At 40.4% G+C, this 13422-nt stretch overlaps 1 protein-coding gene across 1 annotated transcript in view; it reads right to left on the reverse strand.

Annotated features, from left to right (window-relative positions):
• The window catches only part of PHEX (phosphate regulating endopeptidase X-linked), a 197259-nt gene that overhangs the window by 150999 nt on the left and 32838 nt on the right, over window positions 1-13422 (reverse strand). Inside the window, exons 4-5 of the mRNA XM_060087064.1 lie at window positions 7106-7192; window positions 4807-5033 (exon numbers count right to left, since the gene is read on the reverse strand). Of these exons, the coding sequence (XP_059943047.1) occupies window positions 4807-5033; window positions 7106-7192 (314 nt within the window). The remainder of the gene's footprint in view (window positions 1-4806; window positions 5034-7105; window positions 7193-13422) is intronic.

Raw genomic sequence — 13422 nt, forward strand, 5'->3', positions numbered from 1 at the left:
TACACCAAACAGATTGAATAAGGTCAGTCAACTAAATCTCATTAGAACCAGATAAACTCGAGACAAAAGACTTTCTCAAGAGGCCAATATTAGGACACTGTGTTATCTGAGGTTCTTCAATCCTTGCATTTATAACTGACCTTAATATTGCAAGTAGAAAGTATAATATATATTTAGGAACTTTGACACATTGAACGGAAATACGAATTTTTTCTCTTACTGCAATACACCACGGGTTAGGAAAGAAAACAGTAATACAAAAAGAAACATCTCACATAGTATGATGCAGGAAAAGGACAAAAAAGTTAGAAACAACTTCATTTCCAAGACAGTCTCTCCTTATCATCCTTACGGATTTTGCTAAGAGTCACATAAATGCAGGCGCTGGGTGATGATCACTTCAAGCCACTGTTCTGGTAACACAAACTGAGACAACCCTGGCCTTCCGAACACTCTTTCAGGACCACATATATTCAAGTCTTTTATCGTCCTTTAAATCCTCATTCTTGGTATCTCCTTACACAAAATAAACTCAAACACATGTAGTGAGATATGATGGGAGGCATTAGTCTGTCGTTTCCTGTATTTGTGTATTTCCTTTCTCCCATTTAAGTCTGTGGCAAATCCTGTGCCATCTTGCCACAGGGGAACTTTACAGAGGACCACTGTGTGGGTTTGAGCAACCCCTGCTTGCCAAACTGCATTTCTTGGCATGGGAATACATGTGCCCGTTGGAAAGGCACCCAAAGGCACCACCTGCTCACCTAGCAGTATGCTCACAGAGCTGTACCTTCCCAAAGGAGTCCTTTTTCTTATCCCCATGGGTTTGTGGGATTAGAAAACCCAAGAACATTGAGGAAAATAGAATGTGATGGAAAAGGACGTCTAAATACATTGAGGGAGAAGAGTTTGGGGGTAAGAGAGAGTTCTCCCAGAGCAAAAAGAGGATCTAGGCAGCCAAAGAAGTCAAAGTTTCTCATGAGCAGAAGGACCCATCAATGCCCCTAGAAATGGCAGGATTTGAGAGGGAGCTGGGAGGCCCAGGGCCCCAGCAGCAGAGAGGAACACCTGAAGTGGCTACATGGGCTGGGATGGCAGGTTTCTTTTCAGAAACACATAACTTATGATCAGAGGGTCTCCCAATACCCTAGGAGAAGGCTGAGAAATGGAGTAGCCGGGAAGTGGGGAAGGGCCTAGACTGGTTCAGTTTCCAACTAAAAGGTTGGGGTGGGAGCTCAGAGTCAGAGATGAGACTGACTGACTAAAGAAAATGGCTATTTCTCGCACATCTGAACTTGAGATCTGAGACACACATGTTTGGCACAGAAATTGAAGAGAAACAGTCCCCAAATGGTTCTGACCAGTTGCCTAGTCATGCTTTAAGAGAAAGGTCCTTTTGTCACGTGCTACTGTGTACCAGCATCTATCCTGTAAATTGTCACCAAATTCATCCTATTTAAATCTCACAGCAACAGTGAAAAGTAAATTCTAATTCACCCTTCATTCCACATGGGGACAATGAAACTGGGAGAAGTGAAACAATCTGCACACACATTCAGTGAGTAAGTCACAAAGCCAAACCACAAACCTCAATCTCTTTAACACCAAAGCATACTCTTTTCTCCACTATGGCGGTGGTTTTCAAACTATGTTCCACAAAACTTAAAAGGTGCTTCAGGGGCTTCAAATATTCAGTTAGATTTTTTTATAGTTTTAACTATTTCTAACAAAAGCAACACCCACAAATTCTACAACACTGGCAGCCATAGATACACTAGTTTTTGTTATCAGGTTCACTGGGTTTTAGGCAGATCTCAGAAGAAACCTTTTCCTACCAATATCTAGACACATGCTTGAACTTCTAGCAGCTCTGTCATGATTAGAAAGACTATAGCTCTATCTTGTTAAGTCATCCACTCATATAAAATGGTACAAACAGGGACATAACTAAAGCAAATGCATACTGCACTCAAATGCCAGGCCATGCTCAAACACATCAGTTTGGAGGAAGCTGCCATCTTGGCAGAAGAGACCGGTAGTAAGCACATGAGTGCCTCCTTACATTTGGAAAGTGTTCTGTTATTGACAGTTCAGTGTTTCTAGGATCAGTTTAATTGAATATTAAGTGTGCAAGGCAAGCTGTTAAAAATTGATTGCCACGATCCTCTATTCCCCGTGTTTCCTGTAAGCTGGTGTTAAAACTACAGGCTTGATTAGATCCAAGTTCATTTTTTTTTCCTTTTCTTTTGGCATCATTGGTGATAGCATATGCTTCCCACTGCATGGTATCAGGAGGCACACAAAATCTGGTTTTCCCACTTTTAGCAATGCTACCATTAACATCTGGGTTCATTTGATGTCAGTCTGGTCTCTCTATCCTGAATTTCTCCATCAACCATTCATCTAATAGCTTTAGCAGCTATTGGTGATAGTTGCCTTAATTCTTTTTTTCATTAGGGATTTTAAAAAATGCTAACTTTTAAATTCTATTATTTCTCCTGCATTTTTAAAGCTGTGATTCTCCTATAAACAAGAATTTTCTCTCATTAGCTATTAGGTTACCCTGAAATCAGTCAAATCTAGTATGCTATAAATTAAAATAGATGTGTCAACCAAATGCACATGTGATTCTTATTTGGAACCTGAACCAAAGACCAACTGTTTAATTTTTTTAAAGGACATGTTTGAGACAATCAGGAAAACTGAAAATTCACCAGGTATTAGATGTTAACTATGGAATTACAATTACTTTTTTGGTTGTTGTAATAGTCCTTTCCATTAGATAAACACTGATGTATTTATCAGTGCAATGATATTATACCTTGGATTTGCTACACAATGTTCCAGCCTCCTCTCCAAAAGGAGGTGTATCAGATGAAACAAGAAGAGCCAAAAGTTGCTGGCTGTTGAAGGTGGGTTGATGAGTACATGGGAGTTTATAGTACTATTCTTCTTACTTTTATTTGTATTATTTTCCATAATAAAATGTTTAAATGAATTCAGTTCTTATACTAGATCCAGAAATTGGTGAAAACTGAAATGGTTAGCATTTGCAATTAATTAACTTGTGTGGAAATCAAGATCTATCATGCAATAGAGTACATAAACTTAAGTTTGAAAGACAGTCTCCAACTTACTTCAAAACACCACGTAAGGGCTTCCCTGGTGGCGCAGTGGTTGAGAGTCTGCCTGCTGATGCAGGGGACACGGGTTCGTGCCCCGGTCTGGGAAGATCCCACATGCCGTGGAGCGGCTAGGCCCGTGAGCCATGGCTGCTGAGCCTGTGCTCCGCAGCGGGAGAGGCCACAGCAGTGAGAGGCCCGTGTACCGCAAAAAAAAAAAAAAAAAATCGAAAAAAAAATTGAGGAAAAAAAAAAACACTTAAGGTGTTTGGAAGGGATACCATAATAGTTCTGAAATTAAGAATGAGAGTTTTAAAACCTGGTTTGTTTGTTTTTCTTAAGTGAGTAATCTATCAACATGGGACAGAGGTCAATTGGACCATCACCATGATCATAGAGCATTGAAGAGCATGTCTTATCCTGAGAGCATTAGAATATGTCTCAGTGTCATGTTGTTGCTCCATCACCCAGCACAGATATACAGCTGTCTCTGTAATTAAGAATTTCCTCTTGAGGAGATGGGAATTCTTTCAGTGACTAAAGATATTTTTATTGAGACTGCCATTGCCTAAACTAGAGAGGGACAAACTACAGCCTGCAGGCCAGCCCACCTTACAGCCACACCCATGTATGTACATATTGTCTACAGCTGCTTTACCAGGTATAACAGCAGAGTTGAGTAGTTGAGAAAGATAATATGGCCCGCACAGCCTAAAATATTTCCTATCTGGTCTTTTACAGAAAAAAATTTGCCAGCCCCTTGGTATAAATCAAAAAATAAACTCCAGGGTATAGATTTTTAAAAGTTGACTTATATCAGGAGAGGATAATACACTCTAAAGGTTTTATATTTCTATGATTTAAATATCAATATATCATTAATATTTTCTGGTTTAACAAAGAACAGAACTGGGGGAAAAAATCAGCAGTTCAACAAAATTTTCATTACTAAAGTAACCACAGAAGCAAAAAAAAAAAAAAAAATAGAATCAAAAGACAAAACAATTTGAAAAGTGCTATTTGCATTCTTGCCAAGTTCTTTGACTGATGAATCTTCCACTGTTGGCAGTTTTCTGACAGTCTCCTGATTTTACCAATGTAATACTCCACCTCAGGGTATGTCCTCATGGCCCATTCCTTTATGGAAGAGATGTTTACTCTCCTAACAGAAAATGCAACCAAGCACTTGGAACAAGTTTTGCCTTATCTTTTGAAAGGAAGGACAAGAGATTCAAGACAACGTGACAATGAAATTTTAGGCATGTACACAAGATGTTAGTGAAGGAAAACAATGAACCATAGCACGTGTTCACTCCTTGGTCAGGGGAATGAGGGGAGAGGAAGAGCAGAGTTCAGAAAGTCTTTGCTCATGTCTCCCCACCAGAATTAAGGGGCCCTACACATGCTCAGGGTAGATATTCGAGAGCCAGATTACAGATCACTTGAAACTCACTCACTGGCTTCTTGCAAGGCTGACAAAAACAGTGTGTTCATGATTTACAATCTGCAAATCTGGGGGGGTGGGGAGTGGGGGGTGGGTAGGGAATAGTCTAGATCCTAACGTTTAACAGAATTTTTAACCTTATCATTTCACTAAGGTGGTATGAGTCTCTTTCCTTGAGAAGGCAACCCAAAAAGGCTAACCTTGGACTAAACAAGCATGATGAAGGAGTCCTCACTATACCTTCAAGACGTGTTCGTTGGACACCTTGTCATCAGAGGACACATACAAACGAATGAACACAGAATTGCTGTATTGGCCACGAAACGTTGCAAGTGTCTGAAGAAGGCTGAACTTTCTCTCTGACCAAACCCCTTCAGGGCCGATATTAGATTCGAGCACAGGCCAGCGGAAAGGTGAGTGCCGCAGGATATGTAACAATGGCTTGGCATCTGCTTTTTCGATCGCTTCTGAAAGGGAGCAAATATGAAGAGAGAGTTAGAATTGCAAACTCGATCACCAAACTAGAAAGCAAGTGTATCTTCTCAAGAGAAAATTCCAGTAAGGTCCCAACCTAACTTTTTAGGGAGAGGTGCAGTGGACTGAGCTAACCACAGAAACAGAACTACCTATGACTCATACTTCAGTGTGACTGTCTAAACCTGATGTTCTTGCCAGGAGAGCTGACTAGGGAACCTGCCCAATATTCCCAACAATAAAAGGTGGGCTCACTATACTGACCCAAGCCAATGAGCAATGTTAAATATTTGCGAATGAATTAACGGACAAAGAATTAATCTCCAAAATATATAAACAGCTCATGCAGCTCAATATTAAAAAAAACAAACAACCCAATGCAAAAATGGGCAGAAGACCTAAACAGACATCTCTCCAAAGAAGACATACAGATGGCCAAGAAGCACATGAAAAGCTGCTCAACATCACTAATTATTAGAGAAATGCAAATCAAAACTACAATGAGGTATCATCTCACACCTGTTAGAACGGGCATTATCAGAAAATCTACAAACAACAAATGCTGGAGAGGGTGTGGAGAAAAGGGAACCCTCTTGCACTGTTGGTAGGAATGTAAATTGATACAGCCACTATGGAGAACAATATGGAGGTTCCTTAAAAAACTAAAAACAGAATTACCATATGACCCAGCAATCCCACTACTGGGCATATACCCAGAGAAAACCATAATTCAAAAAGACACATGCACTTCAATGTTCACTGCAGCACTGTTTACAATAGCCAGGTCACGGAAGCAACCTAAATGCCCGTTGACAGATGAATGGATAAAGAAGATGTGGTACATATATACAATGGAATATTACTCAGCCATAAAAAGGAATGAAATTGGGTCATTTGTAGAGACATGGATGGACCTAGAGACTATCATACAGAGTGAAGTAGTTATCTATTTTATACATATATATGTCAGTCTGAATCTCCCAATTCATCCCACCATCCCATATTATACTAATATGTATAAAATAGATAACTAATAAGAACCTGCTGTATTAAAAATAAAATAAAATTCCAAAAAAAAAAAAAAAAGACAGGAGTAGTCAGGGACTTCTCTGGTGGTGCAGTGGTTAAGAATCTGCCTGCTAGGGCCTCCCTGGTGGCGCAGTGGTTAAGAGTCCGCCTGCCGATGCAGGGGATACAGGTTCGTGCCCCGGTCTGGGAGGATCCCATATGCCGCGGAGCGGCTGGGCCCGTGAGCCATGGCCGCTGGGCCTGCGCATCCGGAGCCTGTGCTCCGCAACGGGAGAGGCCACAACAGTGAGAGGCCCACATACCGCAAAAAGAAAAAAAAAAAAAAAAAAAAGAATCTGCCTGCCAGTGCAGGGGACACGGGTTTGAGCCCTGGTCTGGGAAGATCCCACATGCCGCAGAGTAACTAAGCCCATGCGCCACAACTACTGAGCCTGTGCTCTAGAGCCCGCGAGCCACAACTGCTGAAGCCTGTGTGCCTAGAGCCCGTGCTCCGCAACAAGAGAAGCCACCGCAATGAGAAGCCCGTGCACCGCAACAAAGGGTAGCCCCCGCTCACCGCAACTAGAGAAAGCCTGCGCGCAGCAATGAAGACCCAACGCAGCTAAAATTTAATTAATTAATTAATTTTTTAAAAAAAGGCAGGGGTAGGGCTTCCCTGGTGGCGCAGTGGTTGAGAGTCCGCCTGCCGATTCAGGGGACCCGGGTTCGTGCCCCGGTCGGGGAAGATCCCACATGCCGCGGAGCGGCTGGGCCCGTGAGCCATGGCCACTGAGCCTGTGCGTCCGGAGCCTGTGCTCCGCAACGGGAGAGGCCACAACAGTGAGAGGCCCGCATACCGCAAAAAAAAAAAAAAAAAAAAAGGCAGGGGTAGTCAAAATCCAGTCTTGGAAAATAGCTCCTTTCTTTAAGCATCACCTTTAAATATTAGTAGAATTCTTAGTAGTTCTCTTTTTCCTTAAACAATATCTTTAAGCATTAACAGAACTCTGAAAAATAAAGGTGGTAAATTATTTTATTTATTTTCTTTATTACTCACTCTCATTCATGCAAGATGAATAAAGGATTTTGGCTTTCTGTATGGCTTCGGTGTCCCGCCTTCTACTGATTGATTTCTCCAAAAGTGCTAGGAAGGTTAAAAAAGGATTCATTAGTATCCAGCCACAGGTGATGCTGAGTTGGAGGTCATTTGATAATCAGTCCCAGCCTCCAGAAAATTAAATGTAGAGACAGACAACCCTGGAAAAGATACGTCTATAAAAGATATGCAGACAGTAGAACCGATTCCAAATTGCTTGAGGTTCAAATAAAAAATATTTTAACATCCTCTTCTCCAAGGTTCTCCTAATTCAAAGAAACCAAAAGTTCAATTTCCAACTGAGACTGGACCTTCTGCCAGGGTTAATGTTTTCTGCCACCTACACACAAAAAAAACCCAGAATTCATTTTTTCAAGAACCAAAAATAACTGAATTCTATTCCTCGTTTCTGCACTGAGTAATATTCTCAACGGAGGCAATTTCATCAGGGTCGGGTTTCTTAAGATTTCTTCACAGCCCAGCCTCTCAGGGAGGTCACCTGTAAGAAATTTCCCATTAGAAGTTTTATTCAATGTTGCATAAACATGCTGTGGACACGGAAGACGTTGTTTAGACAGGAAATGGAGAAGCAAGAATATAAAGCCTACCCAAATTGCCTGAAAACTTGCCCATTTACACATTCAAAGTCCTGGCCATTTAAAATGAGGCCATGTATATAAAATGGCTGCCAGCATGGACACAAGCCCACCTGGAAAATGATTTTCTGTTTATAAAATCACTGATGCTATTGTTTGAAGGTAGAAAATGACAGCTGTCACTATTTCATTAAATAAGGAACTAGGAAAGCCAAGACTCAATAAAAACTACCCTCCCCAGAAAATAACACCTTGGAGGTACCTGAGAATATCAATTTACCAACATGAAGCCAAGACAAAGAATTCCCACACAGCACCATGGCACTGGCTACATCGAGCTATGTCAAACTGCAGTTGTCAAGGCAATTGGTATTTATTTCTGAAACAACCTAGCAGCCTCCAAATGATGGTACAACAGATGCTCCTACAGTACTTTGAATAGCTTCAAGATACAATGTACAGTGCTAATCAAATTAATAAATAACTACATATTCCCTAAAGCAGAATCTACTTCTAAACTAGAAGTTCTACATTTCAAAAAAAAAAAAGGAACCCAGAGCTTCTGTCCAGTTTTCTATAAGCATCTGTACATCAAACAAGTACATATAACTAAGATAAACTAAATAAGTTGAGCTCGATGTGGGCATTTTCAATTATTTCAACTTGTTTCTTTCTTGTGTATTACCACAGCAATAAAAGTGGGATAACTAGCCCCAAGGATAAAAGAAGATTTCTTTTTTTAATAAACAGAAATCTCTAAAATCATACCCACATATATTTCTATTCAAATCAGATAATGTGCCTTTCCACCATATTGCTTCCACAGTCATTGGATTGCTGGGGAGACACATTTGAAAGTAAGTAATCCAAATTTCATTTGGGGATGCACTGTTATTGTGATGCTATAAACACTCCACAGGCTGCAAACATGAACACCCTGGGGAACAAAAATAAGCCGTGGAACAAAAGAACTCAAAATATTAAATATGTACCTGAGTGTGTACCCAAGGTGCTCTATGTATCACGAGAAGGGGAAAAGAGGACATGTATATGCTAAGTAGGGCAATCCCCAAACCCTAACGGTGCACAAATATCAATAATTTTTATGTGTCAAAATTCTGGCTTCTGTTCCAGAATTTGGCTTTTGAAACAAATTCAGCTAACACAGGTTCCTTATCTTACCCTTTCCCTTCTCCTCTCCTTCTCTTCAAACCCAAGCAGGCAGGAGAACGTTGATATGCAGACAATGTTGTAACAATCAGTTGGCTGCATCCATTTTATGGATCTCTGTATTTCAATTAGTGGTAAGAAGTATAAAATCTAACCTGGAGAGTCATTAATGAGCAGAAAACAAAGCCTATCAAAGGCAATTACTCAGGTTATTACAATGTCCCTAAAGCGCTGAGAAGGGCTCATGGGTCACCCATGTAAGTGTATTCCCATGATAATGTGCATTGTTTCTTGGAAGATTTCTCAGTCTTCTCTCACCCCCATCCAGGTGTTCCTAACCATGTTACAACAGAGAAGGAAAACTCCAGTTCATAACCTATAGTACAACAAACCTCAGACTTTAAAATCAGTTTCAAAGTGCCTATGATCATCAAAATTTGATATATGTGGGTGTGTGTGCATAAAGGGTAATTATTTTTTCTTCTCACTATGCTCAGATAAAATTGGTTTTGCCCCCCAAAAAGGCAAAATAATAGAGTCAAGGGGGTGAGCTTTCAATCACAAAGATGTGGGTTCCAGTTGCAGCTTGCTGCTACTTTCTAGCTGGAACTTAATCAAGTTACTTACTCTCCCTAAGCCCCAGTTTCTTCATTTGTAAATCTGGACAAATAATAGCACCTACCTTCCAGGGTTGTGGTGAGGATCAAATATTTTAATGCACAGAAAGTCCCTATCTCAATGCCGCAATACATGGTAAGTGATCAATCAATGGTGGCTTAAACAGGCTTCCAGGCTGAGTTAGCTCTACACGAAAATGTAAAGTAATCAAGCTTGTTTCTAGTGCTTTCTCCATAAGTATTTTTTCCTCCTCCCTTCTCAGGATATTGGTAGCCAAAGGCCTTCTGCTAACCCAAGACATTGGCACTCCTTGTGTAGGACTCTTACACAAACTGGACCTGCCCTAACAACCAAGCAAAAGCCCATGCTCTCAACATTTCCTCTGCTTCCATAGTAGAGGCAATGCTCCAACAAGAGATAACGTCTGAAAATACTTTGCCACATTCCTCATCCTAGACAACAAGGCCTTTTCTTTATGTACACTTTCTCAATGAAATTATAACATACCTACAGAAAAGTGCACCAATCATAATTTGAAGGATTTTCACAGAGTAAACACACCCACATAACCAACATTATGACCAGAACCCCTGGAGCCCATTGTGCTCCCTTCCAGTCACTATCTCCAATCAAGACAACCAACATCCTCTTTTGTGAAGTGCTTACTCAAGTCTATTTCCCACATTTCTATTGGTAATCTACCTTTTTTCTTATTAATTTATAGAAGTTCTTTATATATACTACACACAAATCCTTTGTTGAATATTTGTATTGCAAAGTCTTCTTCCATTCCCCAGACTTCATTTTCTTAATGGTATCATGTAATGAACTGAAATTATTTTAATGTAGTCTAATGTGATCACTTTTTCCATCTTTGGTAAGCATATTTTGTGTGCTATTTAAGAAATCTTTGCCTACCCTGAGGTCATGAAGATAGTGTCTAATGTTCTCCTCTAGAATCTTTACTGTTTCACATTTGGATCTACAGTCTACAAAGAAATTGGTTTTGCCCATGCCTTTGTAACACAGGTTTGGCCTCACAGGGGACGAATCATGTGAGAATTTTAATAAAGAAGGTATTTTTGGTCATTGGGCCTCAAATATTATCACAAAAAAATACTTTTAGTGCATAAAATCGGCATTAACAATGGCTATTCTCCATTAGATTAAGTGCTCTCTGGGTCAGGGACTGAGTCACACTCATCTTTGAACACCCAGGGCTTAGCACTTGGCATGGTTGGTATTCAATGTTTGCCGAGCTGAATTTCTGTCAAGGAAAGTCTGAGAGAGTTTTTCGCCCAAATGAAAAGGAAATGTGAGAAATTGGACTAATTTTGTTATTTCTTTTTATAATCAGCAATGTCCTAATTATACTAACATCCATAATCTCCTTTTCTCACATTGCAGTCTGCATATCATACAATGAGATCCAAGATTTCAACTGTTTTTGTGAATACTGGTTTTTGAGCTACGTAAGTCTCGTTTCACCAATGGTCTCGGGTTGACCATCCACTTCCACTTCCCTGCTCTTCTATGGCGGGGGGCGGGTGGATACTTACTGGCATTCAACCTCCTTTAACCGCAGAAGCCAGACAGGACTATCAATTCTACTCACTCAGTCCACATTCTCCTGCTCAGACAGGGCCTTTATTGAGAGCTCTGGAATAAGAAAAGGGAATTCCAAACAAAGAAAAACGATACTCCTAAGGACTTGGCAGTCCCCTGGTAAGTCAAGAGCTCACGACAGTCACATACAGCTCAGGCCAGTCATCTGGAGTTTTTGCAATATTTAGGACTTTCCCAACTAATACTGTTTTCAAAAACTCCACATGCACGAAGTTTTAGGCCTGTGAGCAAACACCTACCAAGAACCTCGGTGTTAAGGTGACGCCATTTAAACAAGATGGCTCCCAGAGCATAAGGATTATTTCAAAACACGCTCCTTTGTGTTCTTTCTCCGGACCCTGTAATCCTTTTATGTGCCTATTCTAAAGGGGATCCTCTGGCTACTTGCTAAGAGCTCGCTGGAGCTGTTTGCCTGATTTGCTTAATATTTAGAAACAGCAACTGCATTCTAAAGCCTTCAGTCAAATGTCATCAAGGTGAATTCTCAATTTCATGTAGATTATGCCAGCATTTCCCTTAGAAATCAGTGGGAGTGTCCTCTTAATTCTAGCGAGAGAAAGAACATGAAAAATCAAAACTTTGGAAAACCAAATCTACATTTTAAGGGAAGGTGTGCCCTTCCACACCCACATAAGAAACAGAATGTTCTCTAGACACATATTTTTTTAAACCTATCATATGATGGCCTGGTTTCTCCTTTGGTGGTACTTAAAAACCACCTTTGGCTGGTCCATGGTTGAATGTCACCTCTAATCTTACTATTTTTAGTCTCTGTTGATTTTCCAGGCTACAGACTTCAATCTGGTTTCCAGCCTCCTCAGTTTATTTACCGTACTGAAAAATTTCATTTTTCTAACTCACACTTCATGGGTATTAAGTTCTAATGCAGTTAGATGTGGAGACTCTAAATCAGCTTGCAAAGCTCATTGTTATTCTCATTAAAAAATAAAATTCAAGTTAACTAAGTCATGGTCTGTGGATCCCATAACCCTCATGTTTTCACACGAATTGTGTGACACTCGACTTTGCAGTTCCTCAGCCCCACAGCCGGTCAAGCATGGGATTAACTGAGTCTGTTTGACATACTGAAAAGACAATAAGAGCTGATATTTCTCATTCTTCTGGAAAACTCCCACCCAAACATAGGTAGAGAAGCTGTCAGAATGCTTTTCTCTGTTCATTTTTTATGATCATCTCATAAATGATAATTGTTGGTTGGCATTAGCTTAAGAAAAAGGGGCAGAGATTATTTTAGGGGCATTAAAAACCTCAAACTCATCAATCTAAATCAAGGGTTACCAAATAACATAAAAATATTCCCCTTTTAACACAAAAGACCTCTTTGTCCATAATGAAATCAATTTTATACAACTGCCAGACACTACAAACGTCTCACAGAAGCTAACTCTTTTATTATGTGCACTTATAAGTGAATTTTTTTTTTTTTTTTTTTTTTTTTTTTTTTTTTTTTTTTGTGGTACGCGGGCCTCTCACTGTGGTGGCCTCTCCCGCTGCGGAGCACAGGCTCCGGACGCGCAGGCTCAGCGGCCATGGCTCACGGGCCCAGCCGCTCCGCGGCATGTGGGATCTTCCTGGACCGGGGCACGAACCCGTGTCCCCTGCATCGGCAGGCGGACTCTCAACCGCTGCGCCACCAGGGAAGCCCTTATAAGTGAATTTTTAAGGATTACACTTACCATGGTCACACTTCAAAATAATTTAAATTTTAACATCACTCTTTGATAGCATAGCATTACAATGAATCTGCCAATATAATATTTTAAATCATAAAAATAGCTTTCCTATTTAGATAATTTGAATCTTAGCAGATAATTCAATATAAGGCCTGTGCTGAACTTAGAGTCATTAAAATTCATCTTCAGTTTCTTTTTCCTATAGCACAAATCTTAATTACATTTTTCCTGCCTATTTCTACCATCTTAACATTACAAGAAAAGGCCATGTATGGTTACATACCCCCCGCAGTGGTCCTTCCTGAGCAGTCCTGAGACATCCAAGGACCCTGGTGACGGCATTCATTTATTAAGCACCTGCTCTGTGCCAGGTATATTGTACATGACCTCAATTAATCCCCCACCAACCCTAAGCAGCATGTATCATTAACCCTAGTCTACAGGCAAGAACTGTCATAACTTGTCCAAGGAAACTCAGCTAGTAAAAGTTAGAGCTTGGATTTGGACCCAGGTCCCTGACTCCTGCTCATCTGACCATCAGGTACCCAGTAAAATTCTGCAAGTCACTTTCCTA

The sequence above is a fragment of the Mesoplodon densirostris genome, chromosome X (assembly GCF_025265405.1).
Source record: "Mesoplodon densirostris isolate mMesDen1 chromosome X, mMesDen1 primary haplotype, whole genome shotgun sequence".
In the NCBI taxonomy this organism is placed as follows: domain Eukaryota; kingdom Metazoa; phylum Chordata; class Mammalia; order Artiodactyla; family Ziphiidae; genus Mesoplodon; species Mesoplodon densirostris.